Here is a 19837-nt window from a genome sequence, read left to right as displayed (position 1 = left end):
TACCTTAGCACCTTCAAGCTGTACATACCGTAAAAGCCATACACATCGAATGTGCTAGTACAGCCACCGGCCAACTGAGGCAGACTTGGCCATGTGCTGCGGTTGTAGGAGTTCACCTGAAGCCACTCATATCCTACACAACAAAGCAGCAGGCTGAATGTCACTTGAAAGGTACCGCTACTTGAAATGGCAGTCGGTGACCATGATGGAAAAAGCATGCCAGAAAACGTGGAGCTTTATTTAATCAAAAAATAAGCAGCAAGGAAGATACTAACCAATGAAAAATGGCTCTTGTAATTTGCATAGCATCAGACAGGGCGAACAACCAGAAAGTGCTCGGCAATACAAGCAATTCCATTGTTTTGCCAAAAGCAAAAACGACACATTATTTCAGGATTGCAGGTACTAGCTTTCCCACTTAAAAGCACCAGCACGGGAGATTAAAATGCACCAAATGAACATTTTGCGGAAGCAACAACGAATGCTCCTCATGCTTGAATGGCAAAGGGTAGGCCCCTTGTACCAGAAACAAACATCCAAAGCATGTGCTCTGTGCTGCCTGCCGCAATTTCAAATCCAGATTTCGCAACCAATTTAGCCTAATAACTGCAGTTTTGGAGGTGAAGCGAAAGCTTATTTCAAAGGAAAAGTAAGGTTTATTTAAAGCCAACAAAACAATTACTCTACGCCATTGCACTTCCTTCATTCCATGGTTCACTAGCAGAAAACCAACACTAATCTCAGATGTGCATCTATATTCTAGCTTCAATTTAGGAAAAATGATAATAGAAGAACAATTTAAATTTCCCAAGGCACATGGTCATTTATTACTACAATTAGTGAACGAAGTTGAAGGAATCTCGTGCACCAGAAAAAAGAAAGAAAAAAAATCCTGAACATTCCTCAGTGAAAAAAAAAGATAAATGTACTAAAGCAAATATTTAAACCATATATCATGGACTGTCGGTCTGGTATCTGGAAGCAGGCTTCACCGGCACTTATGTCACCTGAAACACGTTGGCCAAAAAGTATGTAAAAAAGAATATTGGCAGCAAAAATTAAACTTTATTACACAAAAAACAGATATGTCCACAATTCATGATTAGACAACTAACACTGTTCCCAATAACACCCAGTAATGTCTCACACCCTGCTCACGAACGGAAAACAAATACTGTTCAACATAACGTCTAATCATATCTTAACCTCTCCTATAGCATACAACACGATAAACACAATCAACATAACATGGTTCTTAGAAACATCCTTGTGGCTACCTTTAATAATAAGCTTTTTACAGCAAACTAGCAGATTCATATAATGCACAGTATCTGCCTACTGTTGAGAAGAAATGTGATGAGGTGCTGTGTCAAGAAGTCTTAAACACACAACCACACAGTGAGCAATGAATACAGCAGACAGTTAAAACAGGCTATGTGAACATTTTATTTGCCTGAATAATCTACCATTTTCAGACTCACTGTCAACACCAAGAGTGAGCACTGTTCATGAGCAATTACTCTTTACTCTCAAGTCCTCATCTCGGTTAGACACAGCTGAACAGTACTTAAAGGTGCAAACAAAATTTCATAACCAAATGAAAATGTCACTTCCAGTAAAGTCAGATAATCTGCTTTTAAAAACCTGTAGCCCAGTTCACAAAGTAGGCAGAAAAGGCCACAAGGAGAAAACAATGCTGGACAGTATACCAACAGTCTGGTCATAACGGACATACAGAGAATAGTTGAAAGTATTATTTCTAAGGTTAAAAGATGTTACTCGAAAACAACAAAATATAAGTCACTATCAGCAGCTGGATATCAACTGAATAACGACAAAGGCTTTAAGGAATCCTGGAGTGCTTTTTGTGAATATTTTCATGAATACGTAAGTTATCTCGGGTTACAAAAGTCCTGGGACACAAATTGCAATGGTATGGCCTCTCCCCTGTGTGGGTGCGAAGATGTTTTGTGAGGGTACTGCGTGTACTGAAGCTACAGCTGCAATGAACACACTTGTGTGGCCTCTCACCCATATGTATGCGAATGTGCTTCGTCAGGTCACTGCTCACTCTGAACCTCTTTCCACAATGAATACACTGGCATGGCAGCTCGCCCGTGTGGATGCGGACGTGTTCTGTCAGTTTGCTGATTATTGGAAAGCCCTTGTTGCAATGAATGCACTGAAAGGGGCGCTCACCAGTGTGTGTCCTCTGATGGATCTTTAAGGCATACAAAAAATTTGCACCATAGCTGCAGTCAGAGCACAGATAGCGTCTTCCTCTTGCTTGCGACTTTTGCTCAGATGGTGACTCGCTCTTGCGTAAAACTGTGAGAGAGTCTGAAAAATAGGAGACAGTTTATGTTCTAAAATATGGGATACATTTCAGGTCATAAATGACTGCTTGCCTGCATCAGATAGGATTACTCTAAAGTAAGGCTACCGTTACTCGGAGCCTGGCAAGTCACAGTCACAAGTGCAATCAAATTCAGTAAGCTGATGCTTAATATGACTTGACACTGGAAAAAAAATATCATGGCCATTTGGGCTAGTTGGTGCGAGTATAACATACTGAACCAGTGAAAGACACAGAAACACAAGAGAAGAAGTTCATGGGACAGCGCTATACTGTGCACTTCCTTTCTTGTGTTCCTGTGTCTTTCGCTAGCTCAATATGTTTGAAAATATCAACATTGAACTTGTCATTAATTTATCAGTATGACAACCCTTCACAAGGAACACCGCCAAACAGTAGCTAAGTAAAGACCTAGAAATATTCTGAGCCACTATGTGAGTTCTGATCGCTTGTTCACAAAAGGCAGCAGCAGCAGCAGCACACTAGAACCTGGTAAAAAACAAGGTAGCTATATTCCAAAGTTACATATGCCATTAGGAATCGTCATCGGATAAATTTTGTAATAACTTTCGTTCTCCACTCGTTTCTTTGCGCTCATGCACACAGTAGAGGACATCAACAAGGGGTGATCACTCAAAAAAAAAATTTTAATTACAACACAGCTTTCAGAATATATCCACAAATTTTCCATCCAACTGCCTGGATTATCAGCTACAAATAATGAAGTGTAATTGTTAGCAGCACAACTTTTACTATGCACTATTAGTTATTACCCACATTACCCTTTCCACTAGCACCTCAACATTAGTTTTTAAGCCCAGTACCTGCTGTAAATATGCATTGATATCTACCTTCTCCACTGATATCAAGCAATGCGTGAGTGCATTTTACAGCACATAAGTGAATCATTAAGCATAGCAAAATTGCAGTAAAATACGCATTTAAAATTAATCACAAATGCCCCAGGGGACCAATTAAATGTAAAGAGAATGGGAGACAAAAACAATTTGAAGAATATCCTGCACTTATTCAGCACATATAACTAGACTACTGCTAATTTTTTTGTAAGCACAAAAATTGCAGCACTTGACTGCCTTGTGCACAACACCCCTTAATTTAATACTAACTACAGCATGGAACTTTCCCTTAGTAATGAGACACATTGTGAACACTCTCAACTCGATTATGGCTGTCAGTTCGGTTACAATAACAACAGCACAGACATAAATGAAAGGGTGCTACAATGAGCGTGAAACAGACACAAAAAACAAGGTCTCAATAGTAGGTAGTGCTACTGGGCCTACAGACAAAAGCAGAGATGAAATCTGCCTTAGTATGATTCGTTTCGCTAACCTTAATCTGACTGATATCATCAAAAAGCAGGTTTTAGAGCCAATGCAACTAATTTAATGTTAGTGTGTGCAGTTCAACCTTAACAGGTGAAGAATCAACATTGAAAGGAGGCCAAAGCATGAAGGAGCAAATAGTAGAATAATTTCAGCTGTAAAGAGAAAGTGAAATCGTGTAGGCAAAACGTGTGTAAATATGGGAAAACGATGAGAAGACACACAAAACCACAGATGTAGGTATATTGCCGCAACCCATAAACATGGAGTGCATGTCACAGCGAATATACTGACACATTTGTGAACAAGCTGCACTGCAGCAAAAGCAGCAGATGGGTAATGGCCTGACGATGAAAAATCGAGATTGATAAAGATGATATTTGCTCTTCGTCAGGAATGCAAGACTGGCTTGACACCTGAAAGAAAAAAATGAGACCAACATCGACGGGCACAGACTGATGGGTGGATTCTGTGACATCAAGAGACCATGTGGCATGGTCGAGTTCACAGGTGTTGCTGACTGCAAGGCTTCTCCTTTGGGATGGGAGCGTGATATGAGAATCAGATCCCATATATCCGACATTGCATGTTTGTATGGCTTAGTTAAACCGGGGCTTTATGTATGTCGAATGGCCTAGCACGTAAGGTGCCGGCTTGCGACTGCATGATGACCATGTGTGGGATAACAGAGGCACAAAATACTGGATTAGCAATTAATTGAGTAGCAAAGGGCATTTAAGCGCACAAAGATCCACACGAGGAGTCAGCTGACGGCAGCCAACAATACTCCGACGTCGCACGGCGGAACTTCAGTGCCCCCATTTCTTTTTGCCAAGTAATTTCCTAAAAAGGCAGAATGGCATGCAATCTTAAAGACAAACTAAGGACTATTCTTTTTAATGGTTTTCTCGATTAAAATTAACTCACTTTTTTTGGCTCTGTTGAGATTTGCACTGTAGTAAAACATTAATAATGGATCCAGAAACTATTCTACGACGCTTTCCACTTTAAAACATGGTAACCTGACCTGTTGGTAAGGATGTGGCGAGTTTAAATCAGGTGTCGAAATGGTTTCTGAATCCATTTTGTAGCTATATTAATAATAAGAATAAAAAATTACAAGGGTTCAACGCTGCTGAACCCTTGAGCGAAAGCATTAGCTGCAGATGTTCTTCTTCCTCAGCCCACATATAAAGCCCCGCTTTAACCAAGCCGCATGAACCTGCCTTAGTGGCCTATAGGGGTAACGTGAATGTCAGGCTCCTAGCAGGGTGATTCTGACATAACTGTCCCATGTGAAACGAGAAACCTAAGCTGGCAGCTCCTGCCGACCGCTTGAGTTGGTAGCCCAGCTCTCACCCTAGTGTCACGTGGGGTGTGACGTCACAGCATCGCATGGGTAGGATGTGGCTACCGGCCGCGCTACACTGAAGGCTTGAAACCTAGAGTAGTATTGCTTTATTAATAATAATAATAATAATAATAATAATAATAATAATAATAATAATAATAATAATAATAATAATAATAATAATAATAATAATAATAATAATAATAATAATAATAATAATAATAATAATAATAATAATAATAATAATAATAATAATAATAATAATAATAATAATAATAATAATAATAATAATAATAATAATAATAATAATAATAATAATAATAATAATAATAATAATAATAATAATAATAATAATAATAATAATAATAATAATAATAATAATAATAATAATAATAATAATAATAATAATAATAATAATAATAATAATAATAATAATAATAATAATAATAATAATAATAATAATAATAATAATAATAATAATAATAATAATAATAATAATAATAATAATAATAATAATAATAATAATAATAATAATAATAATAATAATAATAATAATAATAATAATAATAATAATAATAATAATAATAATAATAATAATAATAATAATAATAATAATAATAATAATAATAATAATAATAATAATAATAATAATAATAATAATAATAATAATAATAATAATAATAATAATAATAATAATAATAATAATAATAATAATAATAATAATCAATCAATCTTTATTTAATGTGCGCAGGTACAACCATGTGGTCTTTGTGCTGCAGCACAAATAAAAAAAAAAGAAACAAAAACGAAAAAGCACAAACATGTTTACACACACACACAGAGAACACAAAAAAAGAAATAAATAATACATGAAATGAAACTGAGACGAAAAGTATCACGGAAAGTAAGCAAACAATGAGTAGAATCACTTATATACACAGTGAGATAATTTTTGAGCACACCAGGAAAGAAAAAATAAAAAAAAAAAAGAACAGTAGATAGACGAGAAAAAAACAACAACAAATAACTGACATTCATTATAGTAATATAGAAATATACATAAAATAAACAACCATTCCAGGCGCAACAAGTGCATGGTACTTAAAACACAGGCAAGAAATACAGAATAATACAATAAAGAAGTAAAATTGAACAAGGGACAGTAACATTCGAATATAAAGTTTAAAGTTGAAATATAAGTAAGAAACGGATAAAAAGTAGTTCAAGATGAAGACAGCATTGAACAGGAGAAAAAGCAAAAAGTGAAGTAAATACAATATTAAGGCTAGAAAGTGGGAGTTATATGTGATAAAGTACTATGTATTTAAAATACAACGCTACGAACATCCAATGTAAATGAACAGAGCGAGTTTTGGAAGATGTCAAGGTGAGGACAAAAAGAGTTAAATAACCACTGCATCCTGTCCAGAGGGGAGTGGGAATGAAGAGGAGAAACCTGAAATGGTCTGAATTCCCTCATCCTCTTTCGCGGAACGCGCAGTAGGATGTACTCTAAGAGCTGAGGGCACATAATGTGGCCATGAAGGAGTTTGTACAGAAATATGATATCAAGTCTGATACGACAGCAGTGAAGAGAAGGAAGATTCAGTTGGGCGCTCCTGGTGGAGCGAGAGAGGGAAGTTGCGCAAGGAAAGCGATAATGAAATATCCGTAAAAATTTTTTTGGTACTCTGTCAACCTTGTCCAAGTTCGATTTGCAAGTGCCATTCCAAACAACCGACACATACTCCAAGACCGGCAAGCATATGGACAGGTACAGTTTTAGGAACGGAAGTGGAGTATGGAACTCTCTCGAAAGTCTGCAAACGAAACCGAGTGTGCGCATAGCCCGCTGAGCAATGCGTTTAGTGTGAGAGGAGAAGCTGAGGGTGCGGTCAAAAAGTACACCAAGGTCATTGATTTCATCAACCCTGTCCAACAGCACAGAATTCACAGAATAATGGTAGAGAAAGCTATGTGTTTTACGAGTAAAGGACACAACCCTAGTTTTGGAAGAATTGAGGGTAAGTCGATTCTTCGCACACCAATCAGAAAAAGCAGATATGCCCGATTGCAACAACAAGCAATCTTGAAAAGAATGTATTACCTTGAATATTTTTATATCATCAGCATAAAGAAGAAACGAGGAGTTCTTTATCGCCGAGGAAACATCATTAATAAAAACGGAGAAGAGAAGCGGGCCTAGTACTGAACCTTGAGGAACTCCACTCGCTGCAGGGTAAACGAAAGAAGTCTGTATAATTATTATTATTATTATTATTATTAGAAAATGTATTCAAAATCATTTCGACACCTGACAAACTCACCGCATCCTTACCAACAAGGACAGGTTACCATGTTTTAAAGTGGAAAGTGTCGTAGAATAGCTTCAGGATCCATGGATAAAAAATGGTGTTTATGCACATATCTCACAAGAGAAATTGGCCGCTAATGCTGACACCTGCATTTTTTTTTTTTTTTGATCCCTGGTCTTCCCTAGCTTGCAAATGCTGTTTTCAGAAAAAGTGGAGTCTATGTGATTAGAACGTGATGCCGACCAACTTCCATTTGTCACCAGCATCCCTTTGAAATCGCAAAGCTGCACGTAGGCTATGAAGAATGTTGTACTGGGGAGTGCTCAGGATGACCATACACAATATACAGGAGCTTCAGTTGCCACAGAGATCTAACCTCTGTAGCTGGGATCTGATTTTTGGACTTCTTATTTACAGCTGAATGCCAAAGCCATTATGCCACTATGGCAGGTGCAGAAATTAATTTGAAAGGCTAACAATGCTGCAAGAGCAACAACAGAAGAGGTAACATGTGTACACCGTTTTGTAAAGAGCTTGGATAACATCAGGACGCCAAATAGGGCGGTTCATGCCAATACCACAGTACTTGTTCAATGCCATGCCAACCAGCTCCTGAGGGATGCCTACACTTCATTACTGTATATTTTTGCAAAAAAAAAAAAAAAAAAAAAAAAAGGGCAGTTCAGATTGTTCCAGTATGCAAGGAGGCACGTCAGTGTTTAAAACCTTGCCACTGTTTCAATGTGAAGATATCCCATGAAGAGCAGAAAGTATGAGATTAATTGATTTGATTTGTGGGGTTTAACGTCCCAAAGTAACTAAGGCTATGAGAGACGGCGTAGTGGAGGGCTCCGGAAATTTCGACCACCTGGAGTTCTTTAATGTGCATTGACGTCACACAGCATATGGGCGCCTTGCTTTTCGCCTCCAACGAAAAGTGGCCGCTGGGGCCAGGATTCGACCCTGCATCCTTGGGCATAGTAATAGTGTGCCGCAACCACTGCGCCACCCCGGCGGGTTAGTAAGAGATTAGTCTCTGCATGAAAGTTGAGACTGGTCAACTTTCTGGCCCTGCATCCAAATGCTGAGGATGCAGTACCTGCAAAACATTCATTTTTGCTTTGGCTAGTCACAAAAAGTGGCTTGAACTTGTGTGCAGGTAACCAAGACAAGCGTAACATCAGAAAATAGCAAAAAGTATTTGAGATGAGTCCCAAGGGGCTTCTGCTACAGTTAAGCATTATGATTCTCTTTTACACAGATAGGTTAGTTATATTCATTGTGCACTCTTAAGCATATTGGAACTCCCACTGAAACAAAATGACAATTTTATGCTGGGTTATGCCAAAAAAGTACCATAAAAATCAGACCTTCTGCCCCCCCCCCCCCCCCCCCCTTCACCCCTGAATTATTGTTGTATACTCTGATGGTCCATATTCTTGGGCATGAAAGTTCACAGCACTGCTCTGAAGCTATTGAATTGCAGCACAAACAACATCACAAAAATAAGCCACTTATGCAACTGACTGCAGCAAGCACAAGCACAGAAAATGCTGGGCACCCACTGGCAGAAATGCATCTGCCCTCACAAGCTCCAGTATTATGCTGAGATTGCCCTCTCAACCTATGCCCGTTTCTGCTTTGTCTTGTTTTTCAAAGCTCACTTAGATGACCTATCCTGCTGCATATGCAGCCATGTATACTGTGCATAGTTCCAAATATACGAGTAGTCTATGGTGTTCTCCTCGACAGCTTGGAACACGATGCTTATTCATATTGTTACGGACTTGGTCTCAAGCAGAGCACGGAGGAGGGAAGAAGGAAGAGGAAGAAGCGACAGCCTCCAGTCTGTTTTAATCTGTTGTTGTCCACTTACTGCACTCTGTTATACTGTGCCATGGACCTCCCCGAGTGTTGATCAGCGACCGAAGTCGTCAGTTCAGTGCTGATGTTGTCGAAGAACTCCTTTGTTTGTGCCAAACACATTTCTGACATTCTACCCCTTATCATCCGCAAACAAATGGGTTGACCGAGCGAACCAACCGGACACTCACCAACATGCTTTCAATGTACGTCGCCGCCGACAACAAGGACACTGTGCTACCATTTATAACATATGCATACAATACCGCCCAACAGAAAACAACAAGTTACAGTCCATTTTTTCTCTTCTACGCCCGGTCTCCTCGACACACCCTCGACACCATCCTCCCGTTCTCCACAGACGACGATCCTGGGATTGCTGAGATCCTCTGCCGATTGAAGAAGCCCACCGGATAGCCCGCCTGAGAACTCTTCCTTCACAAAAGCGCTCGAAATCCCGCTACAACGTTCACCATCGCCCCGTCACCTACCTCCCCGGCGAGATGGTCTGGGTTTGGCGTCCACTAAGGAAGCATGGCTTAAGTCAAACTGCTCGCGCACTATATCGGTCCCTATGTTATCCTCGAGAAAATTAGTGACCTCACCTATCAGATTGCACGCCTCACCAAAAGTGGCCAACGTTCTTCACGAACTGAGCTTGCTCAAGTCGCGCATCTGAAACCTTGTCATCCTCATGCTGACAATTGACTCGCCCGGAGGGCTTCACCTCCGACGGGGGAAGTGTTACGGACTTGGTCTCAAGCAGAGCACGGAGAAGGGAAGAAGGAAGAGAAAGAAGCGTTGGTTTCGGGGGGCTAGCAGGCTTCACTTGGTCTGGCTGCCACAGCACTGTAAATAAGCACCCCCTTTCTTATTTCATCGTAACAATATGAGCACTGCTGTGGTCACACGAAAGCAAATGAAACTCTTGCCTGAGATATTTCTAGAATGCTATCATTCATTAGAAAAGTTTAAACACAGAAGGCATCTCAACCTGAGGTTGCTTCAACAAATCATGTCTTGCAAGCCTGAACACACACTACAACAAATATTTTCAAATCACAAGAACAAGGAGAACATACTGTGCTTTGCAACATGTCACAAAAAGTGAGCCCTTGGCCCTCGATGCCCTACTATACAAGGTCATTCACAAAGATTTCACAGTGCTTAACAAGCTGTAAGTGGAATTTAGTAAGCATAGGTACGGTAGAAATCATCATCATCATCAGCCTGATTATACCCACTGCAGGGCGAAGGCCTCTGCCATATTTCTCCACTTAACCCGGTTCTGTGCTAGCTGCATCCACTTGACCCCTGCGAACATCTTAATCTCATCCGCCCACCTAACTTTCTGCCGCCCCCTGCTACGCTTTCCTTCCCTTGGAATCCAGTTTGTTACCCTCAGCGACCATCGGTTATCCTCTTTTCGCACTACATGTCCTGCCCATGTCCATTTCTTCTTCTTAATTTCCACTAGAATGTCGGTAACTTGAGCTCTGGGTTGTCCTCAACTTAAGTAGAACTCTCTTGGTTAGCCTCCACGTTTCAGCCCCATAGGTGAGTACAGGTAAGATGCAACTGTTGTATACTTTCCTCTTGAGCGATACCGGTAAGCTGCTGGTCATAATCTGCGAGTGCTTGCCAAATGCGCTCCATCCCAATCTTATTCTTCTTGTTATTTCCTTTTCATGGTCCGGATCTCCGGTTACTACCTGTCCTAAGTAGACATATTCACCTACTACTTCCAGTATTTCGCTACCTAATGTAAACTGCTGTTCCTTCCCGAGGCTGTTGAACATTACCTTAGTCTTCTGCATATTGATTTTCAAGCCTAGCTTTCTACTTTTTCTGTCTAGGTCATCAATCATTATTTGCAATTCATCCCCCGAGTTGTTTAGCAAGGCAATGTCATCAGCAAATCGCAGATTACTGAGGTATTCTCCATCTACCCTTATCCCTAACTGCTCCCATTCCAAGTCTCTGAATACTTCCTCTAAACAAGCTGTGAATAGTACTGGGGAGATTGTGTCTCCTTGCCTAACACCTTTCTTTATTGGAATTTTGTTACTTTCTTTATGCAGAACTACGGTTGCTGTGCAGCCACTATATATATCTTCCAGCACTTTCATGTACGGCTCTACCACCTGATTTCGCAATGCCTGCATCACTGAAGCAAAGGAAAAAGTTTGTAGGTACCCCACCATGGCTGCATACCCTGACAATTGACATTTCATCATTTTTTTTATTTAGGCATGCTTTCTTTAACGAGGTTGCTATACAAATACACTATTTTGTTCAGATTATTATCGAAGATTATCAATGTTTTAGCACTGAAATACCAACATTTGTTTGTTTTGTTTATTTTGTTACTATGCCAAGTGCGAGAGCATGTGCTTTAATGTTACTGAAACTGCCATGTACAAACATGCCCATCTGCTTGGTCTCACTGAGACCATACTATGTAATGCCGACAAATATGAACGGAGCTGATTCTGGTGTTCTCGTTTCCTGAGAGTCAAAGCATGAACCAGACATGCAGAGCTCTTTTGCTACCATGCGAGCAATCCTGCAGTGTTCGGGCGCAAGAAATAGCTTTTCACTCAACAGAAAGTCCATCCCGTTTAAACTCTGTTAACTTTTGTCTCAAACAGTGCGCACTGGACCAAATGGTTAACACATCCGAGTTGAAAGCTTTCATGAAGGCAACTTTTACAGCAGTGAAGTGAACCTCCATTATGGCTAACTGCTTAAAAAGCTTTCAGCCTAATTGTTCGCTTTATTGGTTTCGAAGAACATCGAAACGCTTGATCATTAGTCAGAGCTGATACTAGGCTTGGCAAGTGTACAACGGAGCCGCTATATTAAAATATAAAATATATGTTTTCTGCAGGAAGAAGTTATTCATTATATCGGTAAATAGTATCAACATTTTATGAACAGACTGTGTGAGATTTGTGAAATGATGTTGTCCTTAGTGAATATTGTAACAGCGAGCAAAGTCATGACGAGCTGGCATTCTCGACACTCCCCCGGTCTCGTAGTGTAAACGACTCGCTGTAGGCAAGTGTTCCTTCTCAAAGGATAACAACCTGCAGATAAGAACTGAGAACTTTAAAACAAGCAGGATACCTTTGGATAAGTGCACGGCAGCCATGAAACAATTCATAAAAGAAGACAAAACTTATCAGTGGATAGCCGTTGGTGTTCTAAGTTTGTGTCTATGCTAAAATCTGATCAACAGAAGTTGTCCTGTGTGTCGCTGCAACTGCAATCATTTTCAATCTTGTCCCTAGATATATCAGGCTTCAAGGAAACATGACTTTTTCCATAGAGCAGCAGTGTGATGCTGTGAAAAACATGCACGTGGCGTGACCAGACTTACAGGGGTGTCCCCTCTAACCATGCCGCAAGTAACTTATAAAGAAAACTGAAAATGAGAGAATAGTTTCTTGGTTGTCCATTGGATGGCTCTAACTGTCCAGGAGCACTTGAAAAGCGGGAAATAAATAAATAAAATCTCAAACCATTGACAATAGACTAGCGATAGGAAAGGTGTGGCCAGCAAAGTGCCAAGTAAAATATGAGTGTCTGGTACCTTTTTCCTCTATGAAACCTTGCTCAGTTTGTGTGGGCGTAGACTTCATCACCCAGGGGCACTGTGTCAACTTGGACAGGTTAAACAGCTCTGCTGACCGAGCAGCGTCTTGAGCGATGTACTGGGTCGATGCATCATCCTGGAGAGTGTGGGGTAACTCGTTAATATTGCACGATCAACGCCAAAAGCTGCAGACATCGGACCATTGGGGATGAAATAAATATTCGCATTTTGTTTAGAGCCACGACACATAAGCAGAAAAACAATATTTTACTCCATGATGCGCACACATATGCATGGAAACAGCTGTAAACGTTCGGTCCTTACAACACATCCATGTCCCATGCCGTTCCGGATAGCCACGTACATTCTGCATATTCTGCATACTGCAATATATTTCACTACATTACCCAATAAGCTTCACTAATGCCATACCAAGTAGTGGCACAGATTAAAACCACACCATTGGGTCACACAGCAAAGGTGAGAACTGTGCCAAACGACATTGCCATTTTGCCAACATGCCTTTGCCAGCACCATAAAAGCCTGCCACTAACATTATGAACCACTGCCGCACAAATAAATATGTGTGATGCAACATCTGTAACATGCGTTTGCGAGCAGACGTGCACAGCTTGCTACCGCAGCTGCACCTACTCGCATCTGCACCAAGCGTTAGTTCTGAGGGCCAAACGTACCAACCTATATAAAGATGAAAAAGGTTATCTTCTTGCCTGTCTTGACAATAGGCCCAGACAGTATGCAGTATGAAAATGCACTGCGACCAAAGCTTACATGGTGCAAACTGCTTCTGCTCCTAGCTTTGCACGAAGCGCTCATGCCAGTGCTGTCCCTTTCCCAACTCCTACAACAGCCTGAACACTTCCTGCAAACACAAGCACTGTTCAACAGTCACTCTAGGAACATCATCTCTCACTTTATTAATGGATACAATGGCAGAGCAATGAAGACAGACACCCAGCATAAGTACTGTGTCTTCGTCTTCCCCTCCCACCTTGTGTGACAGTGCTGTTCAATCGTTTCTGCTAATATAAACCAGTCAACCTGACTTGCCTGCTTCTCACATTGTCTCTGAATTTTGCAATCTAGGTCAGCACTTTAAAGTACTGGGCAAATCTGGTCAAACACTTGTACGCACCACTATTTAAAATGCACTTCGATTATTGCTCCTGAAGCACCGAGGAATTTCTGCAGAACATTAATGCACCTTCTTCTTAAAATCCATCACTGTCTTCATCCTCATCTCAGCCCTGGAGCATCGACATCTTCTTTTACACGGTGGAAAGTAAAAGCATGGGACAATCACAACATGCCATGCCTTTAACGGCCAGTGGCACAACCTGAAATCTCCCCTTGCTTCACTGCCTACTCTGTGAATACCGTCTTCAAAACAATACAACAAAATTGATCAAATGGAATGGAAGGTTTGGGCAAATATGGCACATTTTATGCCCCACAGGTCTACAAAAGTGAATTAGACTACAAAGCTGTGACAGGGGCATGAAGGAAATTTTTTTGTAAGGTCTACTGCCTAAAAGAAATACAAGAATTGTAATGCGTTGTCAGCAAGTGGTTGCAATTTAATGTTGAATTTAAACTTAAAGGGTCACTTTTGGGCAAGCCCATCTCTGGGCAGCATGGTTGATACAATTCAAACCACCTGCTCAGTTCCAAACAACACTGCATGTGGCTGGTAGTGGTTTCACCCAAAAATGTGATGCAAAATTTTGAATGCCTTTAGACTGAATTGCACGGTTAACAGAATGTATGCTCAAAAGCTGCTCAAAACGACCTGCGGCCAAAAGAAACAATCACTACCATTTAAAAGGACATTACACATTACTCTTATCAGCCTGCATAATGAAGTGGCTGTCTGTGGTTATGTTGATGTTTTTGCAGTAATAAGAAGAAACAAATTTGATGAGAAAGTCGAATTTCAAAACTGAATATTATTTCTTCCTTGCAAGTTCATTCAGCCTTGTGATGTCAAGGCCAAGGACTCCGTGATCACTGTTAGGAAGTGAATTACAGTGACACCTAGCCTCAGGCATACACATTAAACTGGTGGTGAAGAGACAATAGACTCATTGTGAAAAGAACCAGGCAGCAATACCTGTGTTTCATTTCTTGACCTTTTTCAAGCTTACACAAGCCCTGCTTCCTGTCATAATAATGTGATTCTAACTTCTGTCGTTCTAATCGTCACTGCAACACAGAACTGTTCTATTGATACAGGCCAACTTCAGTTTGCCTTCAGTGTCCCTTTAACATGTACATCGCACCAACTGAATCGGTACAAACCTGCGACATGTCTGCATCTGCAGTAATGGAAGAGCTGGCCATGACATTGGAAAGGAAACAGCCCTCTCCAGCATCCAGTGAAGGTACAGCATCTGCTTGCAGGCCCAAACACTTTGTGCAGGAACTATGTGTGAAGCACTTGACGTCAAAGTGCCGTGAGCACAAGAAGCTTTCCTCCCCATCTAGCGGTATCCAGTCACTGCCCCTACCATCAGGACACTGGCGCACAAAGCTGATCCAAGCCTGGCGCAGGAGCGGGACTTTGGGAAACGGGTGCAACACAACGTCAGGGCCCGTCTTAGAGCTGCACCGTGGCAGTGCACAGCACCTGGACACCGGCTGTGCCTGCAAGTGCAATGAAGCAGGGACAAAGGAGGACGTGTGGACAATTCTCGGAGACACAACATGGTATCAGTCTGACCTACACAGACTCAATGAAAGGAAACACTTCCACTTGCCCTCTTCTGGGGCAAAGAGAATGCCGCCACCAACAACCACACCAGAAAACCACTAGGAAGCTACTCAGAAAAGGGTTCTCCTAAATCCTTTGGAGAAAGGGGAAGGAGGGATGAATACCAGATAAAGTAATGCAAGCAATATAGTAAGGTTAGTACATTAAGATAAATGTGAACAGTGAGCAACATATATTTTTTTTAGCGCTGAATAGTTGGAATGTGTCAAAGAAAAGTGACAATGCTAATGTACACTTTGTGGAGCCCAGTGTAGAAGACAAAAGAACCAAGGAGCAACGTTAGAGATGAAGTGCAGAGGTGTAATGATAAAAAAAATCTGTAAACGATTTAGCACACCTTCATACCATCAGTCATACATGCGAAGAATATAAAGGATCGATCAAAAGCAAAGATCGCTGAATGGATGATCAAGCTAGTGCTATGTATATAAGTACATGTAGAGCACGCTCAGAAAAAATTCCATCATTGGTTTTAGGTTTTCTAGTACAAAGATTGAAAAGACCAATATAAGCTATATTTCCACACAGTGGACCTTTTTATGTGTTCCTATCTCCCGTCTTTGGTAGACAATCTGACATCTTATGTCTTCTTCAACACTTTTCGTTGTGTTGTGAAAGCAACACTCCGACATCCAAAGCAAGACCTCGGGTGGTCGCAGCTACGTCGTAAAGAGAAGCTACGGTGACTGAGCCGCGCTGCGCCTAGCAGATGGCACGCGCGCGCTCCACCCCTCGCCGTTGCTAGCATGCGATAGGGTGCTAGAGAGGTACCTTGGGGCATAACCCACCACGCTTCAGCTCGGCTGAGCAGTCTCACTATGGATAAAGCTAAGGAGAGAGCAAGAAGACAGACTGAGGCGAGGAAGAAGCAACGTGCTGAAGAAACAGAGAAAGAGTGTGCCACACGATGTCAGCAACGGCGTGCTGCTTCTCAAAGTACTTCGGCCTCTCTGTGCGACTCTGAAGCTAGCTGCTCTAGTTCCCATTGTGAAGGCGCTAGGCCTGCGTGGCGAGACCGTTGGAATGAAAAGGTGCGAAAACAATGCGCCAAAGAAACCGAGGAACAATGCAAGGAAAGGTTGGAAGCATGGAGAATTGCCGATGCAGCTAGGTGAGCTGAAAAGCGACCTCGACCATCCGATGAAGACTCTCGGGCATCTTCTTCGAGAGAAGCCACACAAGCTAGACATAATGAGACCAAGAGAAAATAACGCGCTGAAGAGACGGAGGAAAAACGGTCTATATGTCTTGAAAAGTGAAGGAAGAGGATGCGTGAATGGGCCAACGCTGGACAAGGGTTTGACCAAGATCCCTATGTATAGATTATGCTGAAAGAGTGGCTGAATACACGTCAGCCACGCGTGAATTCCACCATCGCTTTACTGAAAACCAATTTGGAAGTGTGTGTTGTGTGTGTGATTGACTTTGCCACAAAAAGAGCAAGTGCAATGCCTTAGAGGATGCTTGCCCTCACCTGGAGCAATAGAGCGTTTACAAAAGTACGTCTGGCAACCATGAGCGGCACGCTTATCCCGCTCTGGCCGCCATATTTTGTTCGCTTCATCCGTTCGCTTCGTGTCCATCCGTCAGCGCTCGCCGTTCTGTTCGCGCTTTTCACGTTTTAACCTAGTGTGCTGTGCTTGGACCTCTCTTCGGTCCCTGGCGGTTTCTGTTAGCGACGCCTAGAAGCGTATTTTGACAGCCGAGACGTGGCGGGGTCCACCGGCCGCGCTGCCGAGCGCAGTTACAAATTGCTCTATGAGTCGTGTATGAGCCCCTCGGCAATCCGCAGCGTCATCCCTATCCAGGTACAGTATCCAGAGTTCTGTAATGTGGATTTTTTTTTATCTGTGCGCCTTTGCTGTTTACTTAAACGCCTATGAGAGATCATCGCGAGTATGTTTGCTTGGTTTGCGCAATCACCGTTGCTCATCCCACTGGAAGATACTTGGTTGGTGGAATGAGCGAGGATGCATTTTATTTTATGATAAAAGGATTGTGCGTAATTTGACGTAAGTTGGACGCAGTAGTTGACATTAGTCTCAGAAATAATCGGGGTCTGCGTAAAAAAAAAAAGGTGTCATGGTAATTTGTGCTTCCAGTGATTGAATATTGATTGGTGTGCGATAGGCGATGACGAGTTAATAAAATCTTTGTAAATAATTGATTAATTGATGAAATAAAGAAACTAAAAAAAGGAAAAATTGGAAACTAAGGGTTTAAAGATGACAGAATGAAAAACCAGTGCTTGGTGATGATAAGGAAGAAAATTTAGGATGTGTAATTCATTAATTGAAATAATTCAAGAATGTGTTCAAAAGTGTCAAATTGCTCGGAATGGAAAGCCGATTGTTACTGACACATGCATATTGGTGTATAAAAATATAAAACGTCAACTAAAATAAAAATAAAGAAAGAAATGATAGAAATATAACATAACATACATAACGTAGAAATATAGCATACATAATAACATATAACATACTACACTTGCGTGTAGTATGTTACTTTTGATGAATCCATATTTCACTGCATTGTATTCTTTTCGCCCCTCCTGCTAGGGCCCAGTTAGGACCTGCAGTATTTGGTAAATAAAATAAATAAATAAATAAGAGACCTAAATTTTACACGTGAACAAAGAAAATGTTGTGCGTGTGTGTGTATGAGAGAGACACTATCGCGTTATACCTTTAACGGCGGAGCTTAAGTGACCCCCTAATTTTTCTATAACGATGTGATATAATATAAATCTGATTTTATGAACACAGCCAGTTGCACAAGGCCCAAACACTTCGCATTAATGTGAGTTGAATTTTCAAATTTTTTTTCGTTTCAGCCGAGTTCCTCCTCCTCCGAGTTCTTCGAAGCTTTCAATGTCAGCGCTTTCATATGAGATTACGGCTTCAAATGTTTACTTTCTGAAAGAAGGAATAAACAAGAAATCGACATATTTAAAAATTCCAGTGAATTTCAGGTAGCTGTGAATTAGCGAACCATTGGGTGACTCGAAAAAATACACAAAAGTGAAGCGCACACTTCGTTATTTTATCGGCCGCGCTGGCAGGTACAAAACCTGATCTGCGCGCTCTGGACGTGGACTGGTCGAAACAGGCTGCACGTGAGCATATTACAACACACTAGTGGGATGTCATCTTTTCCTGCTTTTCTAGACGCCGCGGGTTTGGCAGCCGCTTGCTTTTGCAGCGTGAAAAATGCACCTCGGGCACACTAGACAACCGTATTGCTCTCTGCACCAAGCACTACCATTTCGTACGACTGTGAAAAGTAGTTTCGGTAATCATGCCCGTGTCTTAAATCCAATACACAATGGTAAATGCCACCTACGTACAAAATGTTTCAAAGAACGTATTTGCACAATAGCGTTCGTTATACATGGATTGCTCCTTCTCCCGTGTCTTCCATCGCAGCATAAGCTTATCCTTCAAGTTCACAAGGCTCCATAGCGCGCAAAACAACCTTGCTGTTTTAGGTGATAGCACATTCTGTGAGCTAGCTGCTAGTCAGAGGGACGTGTAGTAATGCTTTACATGACCCTTGTAAAGCCGATTAGGACTGCAAACGAACGGTCGCATACACGCGTATACCTTGATTCCGTGCGCGTCTACGACGGTGCGCTGCCTGCAGAAGGGCACGCAACAACATGCTGGCATCTTTCCGAATAGAGCTTGTAGCTAACATCGACTGCTGTGATGTTAAAAAATGAAGCAATCGCTTGTGAGCATTCCAATTCACCTTTCGGTGCATGCACGGGTTCTACAAAGGCGCACGTTGACAGCGTACTCGACGGGAGGCGCGGGCGGACTGAGCAAAACATGGCCGCCGCGCACAGTTTCTGTTTCTTTCACTAGATGGCGCTAACTTTTGTAAAGCCTCTATTGTTTATTCAAGTTACTCACAGGCCCCTTCAACATGGCAGCATTGTGTGAGTGGGGCAGTACATACAAGAAGTTATAAACAGAGCAAAAACAATGATTTGAGAGAAGCGTTATACAATAGTTAGCAAGAATTACTGAGCAGAATACACTTAAAACTTTTCCCCGCTTTTTGTCCCTCCCTTTAAGATAAAAACACAAGTTATACATTGGTTATTATTATCCAATATAGAATAACTATACAATGTTCAAAATGTGGCAATAGGGAAAGGAACACAATCCGGCACTGTGTTTAAAAGAGCATAATTTTGTTCATATTAGACA

At 41.3% G+C, this 19837-nt stretch overlaps 1 protein-coding gene across 1 annotated transcript in view; it reads right to left on the bottom strand.

Annotated features, from left to right (window-relative positions):
• LOC146179164 (uncharacterized) overlaps positions 1-19837 on the bottom strand; it is a 68368-nt gene that overhangs the window by 33082 nt on the left and 15449 nt on the right. The window contains exons 2-6 of the mRNA XM_084580132.1: positions 15149-15493; positions 12827-12965; positions 1846-2340; positions 993-1007; positions 29-133 (exon numbers count right to left, since the gene is read on the bottom strand). Of these exons, the coding sequence (XP_084436258.1) occupies positions 29-133; positions 993-1007; positions 1846-2340; positions 12827-12965; positions 15149-15493 (1099 nt within the window). The remainder of the gene's footprint in view (positions 1-28; positions 134-992; positions 1008-1845; positions 2341-12826; positions 12966-15148; positions 15494-19837) is intronic.

The sequence above is a fragment of the Amblyomma maculatum genome, chromosome 9 (genome assembly GCF_055883805.1).
Source record: "Amblyomma maculatum isolate TAMU_Amacu chromosome 9, ASM5588380v1, whole genome shotgun sequence".
NCBI classification, from domain to species: domain Eukaryota; kingdom Metazoa; phylum Arthropoda; class Arachnida; order Ixodida; family Ixodidae; genus Amblyomma; species Amblyomma maculatum.
Note: the sequence above shows the minus strand (reverse complement) of the source record. Positions and strands in the feature narration are given on the sequence as shown.